The 20791-nt window shown below is 43.2% G+C and overlaps 1 protein-coding gene and 1 long non-coding RNA gene across 11 annotated transcripts in view; one reads left to right on the forward strand and one right to left on the reverse strand.

Annotated features, from left to right (window-relative positions):
• The window catches only part of Pde4b (phosphodiesterase 4B), a 541549-nt gene extending 531670 nt beyond the window's left edge, over positions 1-9879 (forward strand). For all 10 annotated transcript variants that reach the window (XM_087212653.1, XM_013070989.3, XM_087212650.1 and 7 more), the window contains 6 exons: positions 22-186; positions 1344-1443; positions 3367-3521; positions 3618-3740; positions 4417-4599; positions 7624-9879. In XM_087212653.1, the coding sequence (XP_087068779.1) occupies positions 22-186; positions 1344-1443; positions 3367-3521; positions 3618-3740; positions 4417-4599; positions 7624-7989 (1092 nt within the window). In that variant the 3' untranslated portion in view covers positions 7990-9879. The remainder of the gene's footprint in view (positions 1-21; positions 187-1343; positions 1444-3366; positions 3522-3617; positions 3741-4416; positions 4600-7623) is intronic.
• LOC147827575 (uncharacterized) lies at positions 6711-7698 on the reverse strand. Its single transcript, XR_015451808.1, has 2 exons — positions 7551-7698; positions 6711-7073 (listed from the first exon to the last, which is right to left on the reverse strand). It is a non-coding gene; the product is annotated as an uncharacterized LOC147827575 (long non-coding RNA).
• Positions 9880-20791: the final 10912 nt, after the last annotated feature.

Here is a 20791-nt window from a genome sequence, read left to right on the forward strand (position 1 = left end):
CTAATCCATTTCACCACACAGGAAAGAGACCTCCTGAAGACGTTCAAAATCTCATCTGACACATTCGTGACCTACATGATGACCTTGGAAGACCATTACCACGCCGACGTGGCGTACCACAACAGCCTGCACGCGGCTGACGTAGCCCAGTCAACCCATGTTCTCCTCTCCACGCCAGCCCTAGATGTGAGCAGTCACCAGCTGTTTCCCCCTACCTGTCCACCCTCTTTTAGAGATATTATGTGATGTACAATATACTTATAAAAATAATGTCACCAGACATCCCCAGATATTTAATTTGTTCTTTACTATGTGTAGTACACATCAGTTGGATTATTTATAAACGAGTAACATATCTACTTGCTTTGCTTTCTAATACCAGAATAACCTTTCTTTTATATCTCTTCTAATTGAGAAAGTATTCAATTATTAATTAGCATCATCCATCCCTTATTTTTCATTGTATTCCTCATAAGGAATACCAGTGTCTCAAAGTGTCTTGTTTAGCGACTGGTATCTGGTGTATCCTCAATACGTGTGTACTTTGTGAATTGCCAACACCACCCCAGACCTTTAGACAAAGGAGACTAATGTGTGCCAGAGGAATAGCACTGGTCTTGCTGGAAGAGGTGGTTGGCATTTGAAGGACCAGAGGATGAGAAAAGAAGTTTCTTCCCTACAGTCAGCCACAATCCGTGCTAATAAATCCAGGTTTTAAATCACTGTGCATGGGTGGGGGCTGAGAAGCCTTTGTGACAGGGCATGAGACAGTTGGCAGATGCTCTCAAGTCCTGCCCATGGCAGACGTGGATATGTGCTGAAGGAATGAATGAACATATGGAAACCTGCCTACACTGTGAATTTAACTCTGGAAAATAACTGATAGCTTATCTTACAAGTCTGGAATTTAGCCTTTTTTCTCTAAGTTGCTTAGCCAGAATATGAATGTTGTCATATCTCAGAGCAGAGCCAGTCTGACGAGCTGCTTTGACTTGTATGTGCTTGTGTTACACAGTCACTGTGCTGCCACACCACTGGTCCAAGAAACAAACACCAAGTGTTCACACACACACACACTCACACACACACACCGAGAGCATTGTGCTGATGACTTTGTAAACCTCAGCTCGATGCAGGAACAAGCTCTGGTTGTCATCCCTTTCACATCAGAGACTTTATGGTGATGAATGGAATCCATGTTTAACTAAATTGTCCTACTGAGATATTATACAAATCATCGGCCTCTCCCCCGGTGGGAGTGAAATGGGAAATTTTAAAATCAAACTGAACCAGCTGGACAGGCAGTTCGATACAGAGTTAAATGGACTCCCTTCGGCCCACAGGCAGTCTTCACAGATCTGGAAATCTTGGCCGCCATCTTTGCAGCTGCCATCCATGACGTTGATCATCCTGGAGTCTCCAATCAGTTCCTCATCAACACAAGTGAGTTCACCGCTAGAACAGTCATGCAATTAATTGTATGATTCACTGCGTTTCTTTCCTCCTAATGTTTTCATTGTGGATAGTAACAAGGGTAATTATGAGATAATCCTTCCATTCCACTGAAACTGCTCAGGCCTTTCCTGGATACTGCATCCATTCTGGCAACACAGTGTTTGAAGTGCATGGAGAGCTTGAAGAGGGTCAGTGAGAAGCCATAAAAAGTACTCAAAATTGGGAAAATGTAATGTGGAAGGAAAGAATAACAGATGTGGAATTGTGTAGTAAGACAAGAAGCGGCTTAGTGATAGCATGCCAAAGGCTTTCAGTGTTATGCAGGGCTCTCTCACACAGCACAGTGACCTGCCAGTGTCTCTCTCTGCTGGAGAAGCAGCTATAGGTACTGGACCTCAGCACGGGAACCTTCAAACATCAGTAAAATGCCCCAGCATGCGCTGGAATGGGATCCCCCAATGTAGGAAGTAAAATCATCGAAGGTTCCACACACTCTCTTCCAACTGCCTAGGATTGATTATGGACTGGCCTGTAGCCAGGAAGGTGGCCTAGTGGCCCCCAGGGATGCTGTAACTTTAGGATCCCAGGCCATACTCAAAGATTTGTCATGCTCGTAATGTTTGGGCTCTATGAAAATTTCCAGTGAAAATTCACTCATTCTCTCAGTTGAGACACTCACCTGTCTGTGTTGCAAATCTAAGTACTTTTTCCTCTGAGAGGAGTGGCTGTCCTGTTATGGTCATGATTGACATCCAGTGCTGAGAGTTGTATTAAAATGGTGTTTGAGGTACTTGCTATAAGAGAATCCTTGTTGTCACTCCTTACCTTTATCTTCAGAATATGTGAGTCATTTAAATTGAGAGTATACTGTTTAAAAAATGTCATTCTTCTACTCAAAGAACATAAACTTTGGGCAGGTATTTGTCCACATGGGTTATATCAGCTGACTTAATGGCTGCCAGGAATGTATCCATATGTATTCCTGCTTCATTCAGGAAAGTAATCTTTCTGCTACAGACATAAACATATAAAGCCTGCTTGCAGAACTGTAGTTATAGAAATCGCACAGGGTGAGCAGAACCGAGTCCTTGGATAGCTATGGAGAGCCTGCCACCCTTTCTTAGGTCCATAGCTCCAAGCACACTCTTAAAGCAGTGGTACATGAGTTACACCATTGTAGATAGGAGCACATTGCCATCACTTGGCTATCATTCTTGATTAAGAGAAAATGTGATTTCATGAATTGGATGACTCTATTTCTAAGCGCAGAGCACTATCTAACAGAAGGTGTGTAGGCTCCTGTAGGTACCTAGGTATCGGAATTTAGGGAGGCAGAAGACAAGAAGTTTAACATCAGGATTGTTGAAAAATTATTAATGTTTAGTTACTGTATTTATGCAAAGTTTCAAAAAGCTACATCATTTGAGTAAAACAAAATTTTACCCAAACACATTATCTTCTCTGAAAATCTAAAACTCACAATTGCCAGACATCAGGGAGCACATATAAAAGTGAATACAGTTTGAAAATCTTAATGGACAAGATAAAGTTTAGTGGTATTTTCATTTCAGAAAGGAAATTATAAGCTGAGATAAAAATATGATGTAGTTGCCTGGGAGTGGTTTTTGCTGACATCAGTTTCTTCATCTGAGGTGTGAAAGGAGATAAAGGACTTTCAGAGGCAATGTTCTTTTAGCCAAAGAGAAAGCTGAAGCCCCAATATCTGCTAGAATCATTTTTGCTTTTTGCTGACAAACTATTTCTGCTGCTCTAAGAGGCAGCGGCCTCCAGCTGGAGACTCTTGAAATAACATGGAGCACCAGATTTGATTTCACCCTGAGGTGACGCCAGTGTTTGAGGTAGATGGTTCTTGCTGTAGCCTTTATGAAGTAATCATTTCTTCTTCGTTAGATTCAGAGCTTGCTTTGATGTACAATGACGAGTCTGTGCTGGAAAACCATCACCTTGCCGTGGGCTTCAAACTGCTGCAAGAAGAGCACTGTGACATCTTCCAGAATCTCACCAAGAAGCAGCGCCAGACGCTCCGGAAGATGGTGATCGACATGGTGAGACGCTGGCCTCTCCACATTCTGCCTTACATTTGCCATTCTCTCTTACACATTGGATTTACCAATAAGTTTTCATTTGGTCTTTTTCCCAAGGTGTTAGCAACTGATATGTCCAAACACATGAGCCTGCTGGCAGACCTGAAAACCATGGTGGAAACCAAGAAAGTCACAAGCTCGGGCGTTCTTCTCCTGGACAACTACACTGATCGCATACAGGTATTCAGTGAAACTTTAGTTTAACACAGCGCCAAACCACCTGACATTTTGAAAAAGCATCAATTCCGTTACTTGTATGTCCTAGGCTACTACATCAGCTTTGAGCTTATTTTAAGTACAAATTTAAGAAAATAGACATTCAAGTTTTTCTCTAATTTATGAGGAAAAAAATTGCTTAGTTCTAAAAATAAACTGCAAAATCTACTTATAATAGGTTATGCATGACTGTGGGCCCCAGTGCTCATGTCTGAGTATAAATCCCTCCGACTTGAAGTTTGTGAACTGAGTTTTGGTGCTACAAATTTCCATCACCTTGCCCCTTCTTTCAAGAAATGGGAAATCTGAAGCCAACTCCTTTTAGTAATTCTTTGCATTCTTTCCAAATGGAGAAAAGGAAATGATAGCACCATATGCCCCCTAATATTCATTCCAATATTTAAATCCAAAGTCTGTCAGTCTACACAGATAACATGTTCCCCATGGGACCTTTTCAATGGTAAATGGCCAGTCCTCTCCAAACCAGTGTAATCCTGCTCCGTGGGGCTCGTGCGTCATAATTAAACTGCAACTAAAATGTTCCTGACTTTTGTGCTAAGTATACTAGTATGAGAGACAAGATGTTCTGGTAGTGTTTACACTTGATTTTTATGGGATTTCCAAAACTTGACGATGACAGGTCCTCCGCAACATGGTACACTGTGCAGACCTGAGCAACCCCACCAAGTCCTTGGAACTGTATCGGCAGTGGACAGACCGCATCATGGAGGAGTTTTTCCAACAGGGAGACAAAGAGCGGGAGAGAGGAATGGAGATTAGCCCAATGTGTGATAAGCACACTGCTTCTGTGGAAAAATCCCAGGTACTGTGTCTAAAATGTGATTTATTGAAGTTCTTGTGAGCGCTGCTGACTGTGGAACTGGAGAATTCTATATAGTTCCTTTCTTTTATGCATGTATGAGTTGCTAAAGAAACAACTGCACACTAATTCCATTATGCACCCGGCCCATCTGCCCTCTCCGTTACCCTCAGCTTCACTGGGTCGGCATTAAGCAGTCTTCAGAAACCCCCAAAGTTGGACTTAGCTGTCTCTGGCTGAGCAGATTGAGCCAATATTGGAACATGGCCCCCTCTCCCACCCATTCCTCCTCGCTCTGGCTTCATCCAGGAGCTCAGCCCCTCCCCTCTGTCACAGCCTTCACGGCTGTGGCCCTCGGACCATCTTCAGACACACTGCCACCATCCCCGGAGGTATTTATAGCCCTGGCTGAGCCCCCTTCTAAGTCGGCTTCTGTGCCTTGGGGAACCTTCTGACATTTGCTGATTGTGTCCACATTCTCTGTCTTCTGAAGACAAGAAATAGTGCTCTGGGGAGTTGGGGTTGCAGAGAAGCCCCAAACCCCACCAGCTGCAGGATGTGTACCCCTAGGCGTATCATTATCTACACAGGCTTCAGAGGACACTGACATGTTATTGTTTTAGGACAACAGAGTCTGAACCAGGTGCTGTGATTTAGAATGGATTCAGAAGATGTCCATAGTCTTTAACACAAAACACTTGGGAGTGGTTTTTTCTATCCCCTTTCCCCACTACCTGCAAACCCCCAATTTGCGTATATTTGTACTACCAATGTAGAGCTCCCTTGCAAATAATTTTTGTTACTTCTTAAAAGAAATCTGGTTTTAATATCTGTGAAGCTGTTCTAAAGCCTAAATGCTATAAAAATGCAAGCTAGCATTAAATTAATCAGGGCCAACTCAAATATCATAAAGGTTTAACTGGACTAAGAGATGAATGAAGAGCAATACACCTCTGCTCAATGACCGTGATGCTTTATGTCTCTATGATGTTCAGTGTGGTTTTCTACACACTGTCCCATGCATTACCCTACTTGAACCCCCAAACAGTCGTGCAGGATAGAGGAATCAGATGTTTGGCCCAGGTCCAGTGAAGAAACCGTCTTCTTGGTCCAGGTCACCGGCCTCGGTGGTACCCAGCTGCCCTCCGCCCAAAGATCTCCCCTCCATCACCATGGGCAGTCTGCCTGCGGCCCATGACCGCGCTGCGGGCTGGGGTTTCCCACAGAGGGATTCTACTGCACTGTGTCTGATTTATCTGCCCATAAAGGTCTGGACTAGGTACTCTTAGGAGCTGCAGGGTTCTCTCAACCCACGACCTAGGACATAAGCAGGGCTACCCTTCTAGAAAGTCCTGTGCATTTCTCAGCAGAAGCACAACGAAGAAAGGAAATGACTGCACCGTGTCCCGCTTACTCAGTTTTCGCCGTTGCCTCGAGATTATTTCTGATCCCTAGAAAACACCTTGAACATAGCTCCAAAAAGTCCATTAAACACACATAAAGGAGAGAAAAGGAAGTGGTGAACACAAGAGATATATCTGAATCATCCACAGTCAAGTTCTGATAACCAGAGTGGATCAGAGATGCTCCAGCTTCGGGGTGAATCTTATTCGTTAAGGCTAAGAAAGAACCAGAGGGGAAATCAATCTGAGTCTCTCTCTTCTCCTCTCTCTCTCCTCCCATATATGCACACATATATATTTGCACATGCATTTCTACATAAGGGAGTCACATATGACCAAAGTGTTTGACTATAACACAACTTGACAATGTTAAATGACTGGCCGAATCCCAAAATGTCAATAAAGGAAATTTTCCAGTGCAGCAGAAAATGGCTCTCTAACGCCCACTGTCCCGTGGGGGCCTTGTCCATCTGCCCCGAGGCCCAGCCCAGCCTGTCCAGCCCAGGACCACGGCTGGGGAATTCCACGCCCTCGCGGGCGGTACCTGTCCCTCTGTGTACCTGCTCCCAAGCCCAGCATTTGTCTCCTGTTTGTGTGACAGTGCCGGGGTCAGCAGAAGGCTACCCACGAGCTAATGCAGGATACACAGCCCCTGTGTAAACCGTGACAAAGCCGTGTGCCTCAGGCTTATTCACAGGAACTCCAGCAAAAGGAACTGCCTGATTGTTTTTATTTTCCTCCTTTCTTTGGCTGGAAATGACCGTGTGCCTGGTGGATCCCGAACAATAGGAGGCCTGTCCACTGAGGGGATATTTGTTTGCTTAGGGCTTGAATTATTTTCAAGTGTTTCAGCAAACTCCTCTACCAGTCACAAGGATTCTCCAGAACTTGAGATCCCAGAGTAGACAGAAATGGCTCCCATCGCTTTGTCACGGTAGCATATTTTGAAGTTATCAGGGGAAGAATGTTGAGTCAGAACACTGCAGACCTGGGGCTTCCTTCTTTGGAGAATGACTCACAGAATCCAAGTCTGGCGAGGTCGTTCCCAGCCAGCTTCACATCCAGACTTCTTACCTGGCGCACAGGAAAGGAAAAGCAAGATGAACACAGGCGTTGGAATCAGATCACCGGTTGTGTGCCCTCTACAGGGAATTTCATCTTGGCCGGGTGCGGTGGCTCACACCTCTAATCCCGGTACTCTGGGAGGGCTGAGGCAGGAGGATCAAAAGTTTCAGCCCAGTCTGGACAAGTTAGTGATTTAGCAAGAACTTGTCTCAAAATAAAATAAATAAGTAAAACAGGCTGGGGCTGTAGCTCAGTGCAAAGGCTCTTGATTCAAACCCCAGTATTGCAAAATAAAGAAAAATAAATAATAAAATAAATAAAGTAAATGTAACTCCAGTGAGACTCCATTCCCGGCAGACAGCAATACTTAACTTGCAGGATTAGGAAATGTGTGGTATGTACCGTATCCACTGCAGGACTCTATAGTAAGTGCTCCAGTAAAGGTCTCCCATGTCATGGTCTCTTGAGGTTGTGATTTCCCCTTACCTGGAAACCACGACCCCGGCTTGGTGGTCACAGACCCGTCACGGTCACAAAGTATCCTCTTCTTTCTCTCCAGGTGGGTTTCATCGACTACATCGTCCACCCACTGTGGGAGACTTGGGCCGACCTGGTGCAGCCCGACGCTCAGGACATTCTGGACACACTAGAGGACAATAGGAACTGGTATCAGAGCATGATACCCCAGAGCCCCTCCCCGCCGCTGGACGAGAGGAACCGGGATTGCCAGGGCCTGATAGAGAAGTTTCAGTTCGAACTGACCCTGGAGGAGGATGATTCGGAAGGACCCGAGAAGGAGGGGGCGGGCCACAGCTATTTCGGCAGCACAAAGACACTTTGTGTGATTGACCCAGAGAACCGGGATCCACTGAGTGAGACCGATGTCGACACTGCAACAGAAGACAAGTCCCCCACTGACACCTAGTCTCCCTGTCCTCGGGGAAGGACCTCCCACCCTTGAGGAGCAGGCGAGCCGTGTGGCATGGCCAGCCCACCACAGGGCGAGGCCTGCGTGAGACAGAGGCCACCTGCCTTTCCAGGTACCGGAGTTTGGGGCCAGATCACAAGGCAGAGAAACGAAGAGCAGCTCGGGAAACCCGAGGTCGACTTGCCTCACTCGCAAGCTTGGCAGAGAGCCGGGGCTCTGTGTGGTAGCGTGGGCCAGTTCCGATCACGACCAAATGGCTTGAACACGGAAGACACAAAACTGAGAGATTTCTCCGCACTCAGTTTCGGGCCCTGCCCGACTAGTGACTGAACTCACTGACTAATAACTTCATTGATAAATCTGCTCACTGTCCCCTGTGTGCCAACCTGTGTGCCTTTTTTGTAAAACATTTTCATGTCTTGAAAATGCCTGTTGAATACCTATAGTACCAACTTCTACACAGATAAGCGTTCAAAGTTGATATAAACTTTTTTGATTCTTTCTGGGGGAGAAAAAAAAAGAAAGAAAACAGTCTTCCTTTTTTCTTGGGCAATATCTTTCGCTTTCCTACAGTTAACTTTTGCAAACAGAAAAGATGCACTTCTAACCACATTCTACTTCCTTCCGCAGTGGCCCAGTCCGGCTCCACAGTGGCCCTTGTCACTTAGCTCTGTTTGCTTGCTTCAAACAGTACTGTCCCCCCGAGGTCTCACTGTTTGTGCTAGAAACAGAAACACATCAGCCACACTGTGGGGCAGCGCAGGGTAGCTGTGCTGTAGCCACAGGTGAACACGGCTGCCTACCTGCTTTGTCTTTGGCCTCTGAGTCACACGGCCCGACCTGTCCCTCTCCCCAGTCCCAGCACTGTTTCCAGGTTGATCTCCCTGTTTTTCTCTTGCACTGCCTTTCACGCTAACACCTCCATTCCTGTTGATAACCATGTATTTATTACTTCATGTATATACTGTAATGTTTTGTAAGTTATTAATTTATATATCTAACATTGCCTGCCAATGGTGGTGTTATATTTGTGTAGAAGACTCTGCCTAAGAGTTGCGACTTTTTCTTGTAATGTTTTGTATTGTGTACAATATTAACCCAGACACCGCTTTGGAGAGACAGAGGGCCCCTCCCTCCCTGCGCACGCAGTCCAGACAGGGGAGGCGTGGGGCCCACAGGGCAGCCCTTTCCCTGTCTGAGTTACCAATGATGCACAACCCTTTGTGAACCAGTTTGCAAGCAGGATCCTCACATTAGATATAAAATGGTTTACATCAAGCTTTTACTTTTGTATAGTTTAATAAGGGGTGGGGCAAAGGCATGCGGTTTTTACCCGTGTTTTATCCAAATCTGTGTACACGTGAGCTGGGTTATAACTGGATTATACTCCAGTTGTGGCTTCGGTTCCAAAAGCAACACTACATTTGCTCACAAAAGAGTCTTCTGAATGTCCCCAAACTACTGACTTTTGAAGAGCTAGCATCCTGCCTGCTATACTGGGGGAGTGTCATGTTCCAACTCATTATGGAAGAAAACAATAGAACAATGTGAATTTTTATAATAAAATGTGAACTGATGTAGTAAATTATGCAAATGTGAAGCTTCTTCTGATGACACCTGTTAGGCCTCTTCCTGGTGTTGTTTCAGTTTGTAAAATATGTTTCAAGCTTCAGTTCAGTGTTATGACGCAATAGCTAGGGAAATAGCACAAGCGTGCGTGACCATGGGTTGTACGTCTACCAACACTGCATTGTTCCAGGTGGACATCTTATTGTTTTCCAAAGTTTCTCACAATGTACGTTATAGTAATATTATTATATATTGTGCTCAAATGCATTCTTAAGAGACTTTTATATGAAGTGAATAAACAAAAGCATGATTAGATTAGACTGTAGGCCCAGTTATTTTGCGTTTAGCTCTGATGTATTAAAGCAGATTTTTTCTCATTTCTCCTTCCATATCCTACAAAGAAAACCAACCACTATGCCAGCCAACATCACATGTGAAGTTTCGGAATCTGTCCCCAAAGTCCCATTGCTTGGAACATTTCACTCTTTTTCTTAGCAACTGTTGAGCCAGCCCAGCAGTGCCAGAAGAGGAAGGAGTGAAGGAAACAAACAAAACCATTGTGTTCATCCTGGATTGTTTTTTTCTACCTCTTTAAGAACCTGAAGAGGTAATCTACTCAATAAATAAAAGGCAACTTCATCTTGGCTGGGTTTTCCAGGAAAATGACTCATAGCATCATCGCGTGTTAGGGTAGTCAGAGAGCCTTTGATGCGTCGGACACATGAAGCAGCTGAGGTCCACAGCGTCAGCTTAAACCAGAATCCACAGAGCCCAGAGGAGGCCCTGTCTTCTCAGTGATTTATGGAGTCCCTTGCTGATTATATGACTACACTTTTCTTTCTGGAAAGACCTGTTTAAGGGTCATAAGCAAAAATCCTTAGAAGTGGGTGTGTGCCCGTGTGCGTGCGTGCGTGTGTGTGTGTGTGTGTGTGTGTGTGGAGGTTCCAAATAAGAGCCAGTGAGTTCTTAGTAAACTAATCACAGGGAAGTGGTCTGTGAACCAGCAAGAGGATCTATGCGAGCAGATCCCACTCAACAAGCTGAAATGGCTGTGTTTCTCTGCAGAGACAAGCGACAGTGAGCCAACACTGCAGAAGCAGCGCTCATGTTGCTCGTAGAGGTAATGCTGCCTGAGATACTCCACCACCCCTCATTTCTGGTCGGACCTCACCATCTCTGAGCCCTGCTGTTGATGAACGTGAATGGGTTATCATAGCTATAGCCGTGACTTTCATCAGGACCGCAGCTATAAGTATAAATATTTGCAGGGATGTTTTCTACTGAGAAGGGGTCTTTAACCTTTGCTGCAGATGAGAATCAAATGGAAAGTTAATTTTTTTAAAAACACTGACGTTTTGGTCTTATTCTCCTCCCCTGATTTCTGACTGGAGGTCTTTGACAGGGCCCTGGGCGTTCAATTTTAAAGATAGACCACAAGTAATTGTCATATACAATTGGAGTAAAGAACCACTGCTTACAAGCCCAAACCATGCTTTCTTTCCTCAACTGTCTCCGGACATTCCTCGTGCACCCCCGTGGCCAGCATGGTGTGCTCTATACAGCTGCCTTCCATAGTAATTTCAGTTATTCCTAGTTTTATCTTCCTCACTGACTTCTCATCCAGCCTCCAGATAAAATGGGACCCGCGGTTTCACCAGTCTCCTAGGTGGAAGTCTGAGGAAGACCAGAACCCAGGAGTCCAAGCCAGCTGTGTCCTCTGAGGTCAGGGACCATGTTAGAGTCTTGTGCCTGCTTCCACGCTCCTAGCATCTTACCTGGTACAGTTAACCCTCGTGTTATTCTGGTGAGTAAGTCCAGATGTCGACAGTACAGCCTCAATTAACAGGGAGATGAAACGTGTGTACATTCTGGGCGACTTCACTTGCTGTTTCTCGTTTCTCTCCCTCAATGATCTGCTTTCAGATCTGTCTCCCTGCTCAATACTGACACTCTTCAAGATAAGACAATGGTTTTTGCTTGTTGTCTTTTTAAACTTTTATATCCCTCACCAACAAGCACTCTGCTGGCTCCAAGTGAAGATGTACCCCAGGATGTCTGCAGAGCGGATGATTCAAGAAGAAAGGCAGAGACCCTTTCTATTGCAATTACTGGTGAAGTATGTCCACTTACGTGGCTTTCTTGGCAAGTGAGTAGAAAGCATGAGACAGAAGAAAGCATCGTCGACAAATCTGTGTCCAGGCCTTTTCCAGTCCCTTCTAAGCCATGGGAATGTGAGAAAAACCACTTATATTTTTGAGTGGAAACTTTTTTCATCATTAAATGTGCTAACCATTGAAAGCTGGGCATGGAATCAGATGTAGGATTACATACAGTAGGTGACGGTTAAATCTTTGTTGACTGGATGTATAAAAATTGCCTTCTGACTTAGAAAAGCATAATTCAGCAACACATTTTGATTTAGTGTTTTGTTTTGTTTTTTTTTTAATCAGGGATCGAACTCAGGACCTTATGCTTGCAAGGCAGGGGGTGGTACCACTGAGCTAAATCCCTGGCCTGATTTAGTTTTCTTGAAATCAAGTTCCAGTTAACAGATTTTTCTATATATACTTCAAGATTCCAGGAGGATAAATACTTCCACTCCCATCTACCAGTAGGGGACTATGTTGGCACTGATGGGCTTGTGGAATCTGGAGGAAACATGGAAACATATTCTCTACCCTCTTCCAATGCTATGGACGCCCTCTGAAAACATGCGTGATCCAAAACATCGAGGGAGAGAAGTCCACAGTGTCCTTTTGAAATCACGTAAATTGTTAGGTCTCTGTGATGGCACCAAATCACAATCTTTCAGAGCACCTTCTCTGGTTTGTTCTTTTCTATCTGTAGCCAAATAATGTATATCATTCCTCTTGTAATTTCTTATTGCCAATGAAAATAAAAGCCCAATTGTCACCGATTTTGACTGTGACCTTGAGAAAGGGCATATGATCTCTATGTGCCTCAGTTTCCTCTTCTGTGAAATAGAGGGGCAATAGCAGCACTTCTGTCTTAAGATTATCACCAAACTCAAATGAATTAATGCTGAGAAATATTTTAGACTAGTACCCGGCCTAACAAATATACAACTATAGTTAGCGTGTTTTCTATAAGGACTGACCAAAAATACAGTCTGTTTGAATTTTAAAAATTATTCAGTAAGAGACACATTGTCAATAATGCCCTTCATAATACTCCCTCTTGCTTTGAACACACTTATCCCATCATTCTTGTCACTTTCTGAAGCAGTTCCAGAGTCCTCTTTCTTGAGTGTTTTTAATTGTGCTGTCAGGTCTGCCTTGATGTCCTAAATCCATTCAAAACATCTGTAGCAATTCCTGTCAAATAAAAGCATTATGGAGTTACCTCATCCACCTTATTCATAGGATGTGACACCATGGGGTTCTGACTCTTCTCCAAAGTCAAAATGATCATGCAAGGTAAACATTTTGAATGGATTCAAGACATTGAACCAGCTACCACGGGACAACTAAAGACACTCATGAACAAGGACTTCCATAACTGTTTCATAAAGTGGCAAAAAAAATGGGATAAGTGTGTTCGACTGAGGGGAGTATTTTGAGGTGGATTAGTGGCAACATGTATTTTACTAAAACAAATTTTTAAAAAATTTGAACATTTGTCATATTTGTGATCAAATTTTGTATATTGTAGTTTCTTCAGCCATTGTTCCTATGACCACACAGATCCAGTAGTCCAAGGCTTGTGTCAGCTGACAGTGCTTTCATGGGATTAGTGTCTCAGAGCCAAGCACTATATTTCATTCATTTGTAGGGCACATTGTGATTCTTACCTTTCTTTGTTCTGAGAATGATTCCATATTCCAAGATTTTATTCCTTCAGTGGGATCTCAGCGACTCACCTGGACGGTACACAAGAAGTTTACAGGCAAACAAAACCTTCCACATGTTTTCACAGGAGCAGTGCCCTTCCGTTTGGTGCTTGAGTTTCTGACTCTTAAAGCAGAAGCATACTTTCTGGCAACATTCTATGTGAAAGAACACAGTACAGTATTGGATGTCAGATGGACCTATTTGTAAATTCTGTGTCCAGCCCTGCCCTGTGACCTCGGAGAAGGTGCTTCATTGATCTTCAGTTCCCTTTTCTGAAATAAGGAGGAAAGATATCCACATCAAAAGATTATTTAGAAAGACCGAGACTACTATGCAGAGTCTGGCACACTGCAGGCATACAGTAAATGAGACGCATTGGTAATATTCATACCCACTCTGATGATTAAATGAGATGATTGGACATGGAAAAATACTCGTATCATTGGTTGCTATTATTCTTGGACTAAAAGTATTTTGAATTCTAGTTCTCATAACTCATCGACTATCTCCCCTCCAGCATATTTGATTACATCTTTGATAGTAATGTATTTTATATTTCAGTTTACCTTGTTAGGTGCAGGCAAGGACGGGCAATCAGCACTGATCCCTTAGTCATTGTTCCACGGACAATAGCATTGAGTTAAGTGTAAATTCACCTCTACTACCATCTAAGACAAACTAGATATGTTTGACATCAAGAAAAATGTGTTAAATTCTTTTGATAAAGTCAAACATGTTTAAAGTATTTCTATCCTTGGTAGAACTTACTCATCCTAACAGAAAAAACACTGTGGTAGCATGACTTGTCCTTACAGAATTAATGCTAACTATTTCCCTCCCAGATGGTTCACAAACATGTTAATAATCTGTTCCATAATGGTTCACACAATTGATATTATGCTTGACAATCTATAGTGCTGGACTCTTTCTTTCTGAAGAGGCAAATAATATTTACCTATCACACATTCCTAGACGTTTGACCAATTTTGTGTTCTTTCTGGTTTCTAGAAAAATCATCCATTATGAGTCAAAAACACATGGGAAATCCCTTTTGATATCTTGTGAATCATGCAGCTACAGACGTGAAACCACTTAAAGAACAGAGATGCTATTTGGACACTTCTTTGCCTTACTTGGCCAGTCCAACAGAAGAGCATGGTACTTAAGCACTGTGAGATCAGGGCTTATCTCCTTCTACCTGAGAGAAACTGTCCTCTTCCACCAAATCTACAGTTTCAGATAAGGTGCTTGTGAAGTAATAAAGGAGGACATGGGAGCCAATCTACTAATTCATGTTGGTTCTTCAGCACCTACCATGAAGTCAATCAATCAATCAATAAATATTGATTATGCAGGAGTAGGACAGGGGGTGAGCTCTTTCCTGCCCATCATAAAAGATCATAACCAACATGCTTAGAGAAAAGATAGGTTTATATGACACAGGAGACTTCAGATTGAAGATCCAAAGATTTAGGGTAAACTATTCATTTTTTGTACTTAGATTTGATGAGGCACAGACAGCTGTATTGAAATATGATTGAACAAAAAAGGATATGATTTAATAGAAATAGATTGAGAAAGAAAACCCAGCAAGATCTGCCTGTTCAGATTCTTCTTGAACTCTCTGTGCAGCATTCTTTTCTTCTGGATATGGTATAGGGCCTTGTTATGGTTTAGATTTAAAATATCTCCCAAAGTCTCATGAGTTTTGAGGGTGATTGGGTCATGGGTTGCTATACTCATCAGTGGATTCATCCATTGACAAATTCAGTAGATGACTGTGCAGTTAGGAGAAGGAAAATAGTTGCAGGATTGCCACTGGGGCATGACCTAGAAGGGTGTATTCTTGTCCCTGGCTCCTCCTTTCTCTCTTTCTACTCCCTATTTGTCATAGGTTGGACAGCTTTCCTTCCCCATACCCTTCATCATGCTGTTTCTGTCTTGGATGTAGCTGACCATGGACTGAACCCACTGGAAACTGTGAGTCAAAATAAACCTCCCCTCCTTTAAGTTGCAGGTGTTGAGTATTCTCTCCCAGTGATGGAAAGGCTAATATAGAAAACTTGTATCAAGAGTGAGGTTGTTGGTGTGACTGTATCTGACAATGGGATTTAGAAGCATCTGGAACTGGTTTGCAGGAAGAGTTTTGAAAGGCTTAGACATTCAGGCTAGAGAACTTTTAGAATGCTGCAAGAAGAGCCAGACAAGTGTTGTATCTCAGAAGACAAGAATGCTAGTAGGAATACAGATAGTAAAGCCCAAGCTCAAGAAGTTTCACCTGTGAAAGGAGACTCTACTGGAAACTGGGTAAAGGGCATTCATGTTTCATTTTGGAAACAAACTTGTCTATATTTAGCCCATGTCCCAAGACTGTGTGAGGCTGAATATAAAGGTGGTGGACTAATTGATCTAGCTGAGGAAATTTCAAGGAAGCCCAATGTTCAGGCTGTAGAATGAAGGCTGCTGGCTGCTCTCAGGAAGATTTATAGTGAGAATCAGGAGCAAAAGGCAGAGCTGAATTATGTGCATCTTGGCCAGAAAGGAAGTCCTTGTAAAATTGAAGCACAGGAAATTGTGGCTGCTGACAACATTAGCATTTTTAAAAAGCTACATACTTTGCACCAGAACAATAAGAAAGACAGTTTGAAGACATCTCAGGAATTAGCAAGACCCTACCCATCACAGGCTCAAGGATGCAAAAGTATAAATCTTTCATTTGAGGAGACAGCCTTTAGGCCCTCTGCTCAAAAATAGGAATTGGTTCTCAGGGATTCATTTCACTATGCTCAACCACTCATGTACTCAGAAGCCACTGTGGCCATTGTCCAAGGGGGCCAGGCTACTGTTTGAACTGACAGAAAACAAATCTTGGCATCTATTGTATGGTGCTAGCTTTCTTGGCACACAGAATGCAAGAGTTGTAGAGTTATGGAGGATTGCATCCAGGTTTCAGAAGAAGGACTGAAAGGCCAGTTAGTATGCCCTAGAGAGGACAATGGATGAAGCTGTGAGAGTGAAGCTGAAAGTTCAATGAAGACCCCAGGAAGTTGGAGATACCAGGACTGTGGGATATGTGTTGAGGAAAGCGATAGGAACGACTAGCACCAACTCAAGGAAGAATCCATGTGAGCTGCAACTGGCATGGTCATGGGATCAGGGCTGCCCAAACCCTTTGGACCTCATATGTCACCACAGCCTGCCCTGGCTGCTGGACATGGAGCTAAAGATTTAATGCTTGCCCTGCTGGATTTTGGCCATGCTTTGGTCCAATTCCTTTTTATCTCCCTATTCCTTCCTCTTGGATTGGGAAAGTTAATCTATGCTGTTGTAATTTGAAAGTATTTAACTTTCTTTTAGATTTTTACAGGGGATTACAGCTAAGAGCTTGCTTTGAGTCTCAGAGAAGAGTTTGGCCTTGGACTTTTCAGCAGTGCTAGAACTGCTAAGACTTTGATGACTCTCAGAGATAAAATAAATACATTTTCCATGACATAGTTTAGAACTAGAATGACCCCCAAAAGTCCCATGTGTTTGCATTGTGATTGGATCATTGGGGTGCTATACCCATCAGGGGATTTATCCACTGATGCGTTCAGTAGCTGAGTGTGTGGTTAGGACATGGGCCATGGTTAGAGGTGACTATGGTGTGACCTGGAAGGGTGTCTTATTGTCCCAGCTTCTCTTTTCTCTCTGACTGCCATGAGTTGAACAGTTTTCCTCCACCATACCTGTTCTTCCTTTGTAACCAACCGGATGTGGACTGTACTCATGAGAAACTGTGAGTCAGAATAAACCTCTCCTCTTTTATTTATTTATTTATTTTTCAGTCCCGGGGATTGAACTCAGGACCTTGAGCTTTCCAAGCAGGTGTGATGCCACTGAACTACATCCCTGGTCCCCTCTCCCCTTCTCCTCCTTTAAGTTTTACGTGTTGGTATTTTGTCCCAGAAACAGGAAAGTGGGATAATACAGACCTTTCTGGAATGGGAGAGATGTGTGTGAACTGTAGTAGAACAAAGTAGGCCAGAGAATTTTTTAATGGAAAATTGTTACACAAAAATGTAGACAAACAGTTAAAATGATGTTTTTCCAGTATTGTGGCTGACTTTGGGGCAAAGGGTGTGGTTTCTATGACCTGGCTTGGAGAAGAGGAATTTAGTTTTTATGGCTCGCCTCAGGGGAGAATCAGAGGTGAGAAACACTGGGCAGGAGAAGATAAGAGAGGAAATTTTCTGCATCTTCTCCTGTGGTCTCCACTGTCGGGGTCCCAACAAGTCCCTAACACTTTTCAGGCATGGTTCTAAGAGACATTCTTGCTTCCTAAGTATTAGAGGATGTAGAAAAATAGATGTGCAAATAATGGACTGAGTAACATTGTAAGAAATGGTAAAGTGGAAGCACATGAGGAGCACAAGGATGAAAGCACTAACTCTTGGTGTGGCAGGCATTCGGGCAGTGTGTCTCACAGTGTGTCACCGTCAAGTCCTCAAGCATAAGAGGGAAGCAGTCAACAGACCAAACGGATCTGGAGAAAAATGGCAGGAAGCCCTGGCTTCCAGGTGAAAAGAATACAGAACCTGAAAGGATATTTTCAAGACCCATGCATATAAAGTCATTCTTTTAAAAAACTGGACACATACTCCGCACCCTGGGCTCTCCCAGACATCGGGGATAGAGAAGTTCACAAACAGAGAAAAGCCCTACTGTCATTAAATCAGCTCCAGTGAGGAGATAGTTATAAGGTGTGACCGAAAAGTGAGCAGTGCTTAAAATTTAAAATAATTTATGAAAGTTAAAGACAAAATATTCAGAACACTCCCTTTGTTTCGCACACACTTATCCCTTGTTTCACACACACTATCATTCTTGCCACTTTACCAACCAGTTCTATAAGTCCTTTCTCGTGAGTATCATTATTTGTGCTGTTGTGGCTTCCACAATGCCCTAAATCGATTCTAAACATTTCCGTTTCATGGTCATTTTGACTTTGGGGAAGAGCCAGAAGTCGCACAGTGCCAGATCCAGTGAAAAAGTTGGATGAGGACACATTGTAATGGTTTTACAAGCCTGCCCTTCCGTTGGATGGTGCTCAGCAGCGGCAGTCACCATATTTTTTGATTACACTTCTTAAAGACATTCACAAAAGGGGACTTCCAGAACTGCTTCAGGAAGTGACAGAAAAGAGATAATTGTTCAAAGCACAAGGAATATGTTGAAGGCCGTCCATGGCAATGTGTTTTTTACTGTAATAATTTCTAAAATTTAAACATCACTGTATACTTCAGTCATATCTCGTATTAATGAAATTTTTAAAAGTGAATATGTCATTAGAATTGTATACAAGGACTCCAGAGAATGCAAATACACTCATATGAAAGTTCTTAAAAGAAATCATCATGGTCAGTGTGTAAGGAAAGGGGAGGGAAGCATTTTATAGGTGTAAAATCACCTTGCCCAGAGCCCTGTGGTGGAGTCAGCACAGCCCCAGGAGGAACTGAAACATCCAGGTTTTTTTGGTTTTGTTTTTGGTACTGGGATCAAATTCAGATCATTGCACTTGCAAGGCGGGCCTCGGAACCACTGAGCTAAAACCCCAGCCCCGCCCCCAGGAGGAACTGAAAGCAGCAGGTCTGACTTGGGGCGTGGAGGGCGAGAACTCGTGGCAGGGTGACGCGGGTGGATCCTGTGGGGCCTGGCAGGCTATTATAATTTTTCTCTTCTTTAAACACGATGGGAATCCACCAAAAATTTTAAGTAGGGAAGCGATATAATCATAAATGCAGTGGGGGAAAGATCCTGAGAGGATGGTAAAAATGTGAGAGATGAGCTAACAGACGATTCTGCAGTGCAGCCAGGACAGCACAGGGTCTTAGGCTAGGACAGGGCTACGGGGACAAAAGGAATGAATGGATGTGGGGTTATTTAGATATTCCAGGTACAAATCTTGGTGCTAGATAGTGTTACAGAGGTAAAGACTATAATAAATGTCAAGATTTTCGGCTTATGTGACTAGAAAGGGGGCAAAGTCATTCTCTGAAATAAGAAACATCAGGGGAGGTAGTTGGCAGGGAGGGGAGGCATAATCCAGTTTAGGCATGCTTATTTGGGGCCATCTTTGTGACATCCAAGTGCATGTAAGGGGACAATTAAATATGGCAGCACGGAACTCAGTGAAAAAGTCTAGGCTGGGATTTGATCCTACAGATCATACATAGGTTACCTGAAGTCGTGGGATACACCAAGGAGAGCGTGTGTAGTGATAAAAAGGATACAGGTAGCAGTGATTCTTGAGACACTCTGGTATTTCATGAGCGAATATCAATGGATGGGCCTGTAAAGGAGACTGAGAGAGAAATTGTAGGCGAATCTGGTGTTCAAGAGGGCTAAAGACAGAGGATGTTTTAAGATGGAAATGATCCACAATATTAATTCTACTGAGAGATGAAGTTTTCTTTAAAAAGAAGAAAAATATCCATTTTATTTAGAAATTCGTACATCACTGGTGAACTTAAGGTGTTTTCAGAGGAGTCAAGGCCCAGTAGCTAGTTTTCAGTGAGTTACGGGTAAAAAAGGAAGCAAAAAGAAAAAAAATGACGGTGGTAACAGATAAGAAGCCCAGCTTTGAAGAGGAAGAGTGAGATTCAGTGACTTCTAACAGAGGGAGACAGATAAGGGAAACTTCTTTTAAGAATGACTTGAGCGTGTTATAATGAAAAAGGCAAGCATTCTGCTAAGAGAAGGAAACTGAAAATACAGAAGAGAGACAGGACCCTGCACTGGTGGAGAAGCCACTCTTAGAAGAGAGAGATGTCACATTCTCTGGGACACTGGAGGAGCAGGACACAGGTAGAGGTGGATTGATGGGTTCACTTGTGGGAAACTGAAGCTGCTCCATTCCTCCGAGAGCTGACATTCTTTCTTCTAAGAAAAGCATGGGCTCCTTCTCACTCATGATTTGTTTTAACCAAGAGGAAGACCAAGCTATTTAAAACACCCTCAGAGGATGCTAAAGAGGCTTGCTCTCAAATTGTTGGAAGAAATAAGAATGTTGGATATGTGCACATGACAATTCTACTCTAAGAAAGAAAATGATGACAACCTTCAGATCTGTAAGGTGTTTGCATATAAAAAGAAAATTAATTTTTTCTTAATTGCACCAGGACCCAGGCCAATAGAATTTATGAGGAAGTTTGATTGGACTCAGAAGAAAGACGAACTGGATTTTTTGACTACTCTTCTTGCCTCAAATGGAGTAATTTTTCTTAAGATACAGTGAATCCTCAGATGCCAGTGATTGTTCAGGAAGACTTATTCTGAACAGATGTAGATGCAAAGCGAGAAATTCAAACAGGATACGCAGTCTGGATTTTATGTCTCTG

The sequence above is a fragment of the Heterocephalus glaber genome, unplaced genomic scaffold, assembly GCF_053883595.1.
Source record: "Heterocephalus glaber isolate CG9 unplaced genomic scaffold, H.glaber_assembly_v1.0 deba00001442, whole genome shotgun sequence".
Lineage (NCBI taxonomy): Eukaryota > Metazoa > Chordata > Mammalia > Rodentia > Bathyergidae > Heterocephalus > Heterocephalus glaber.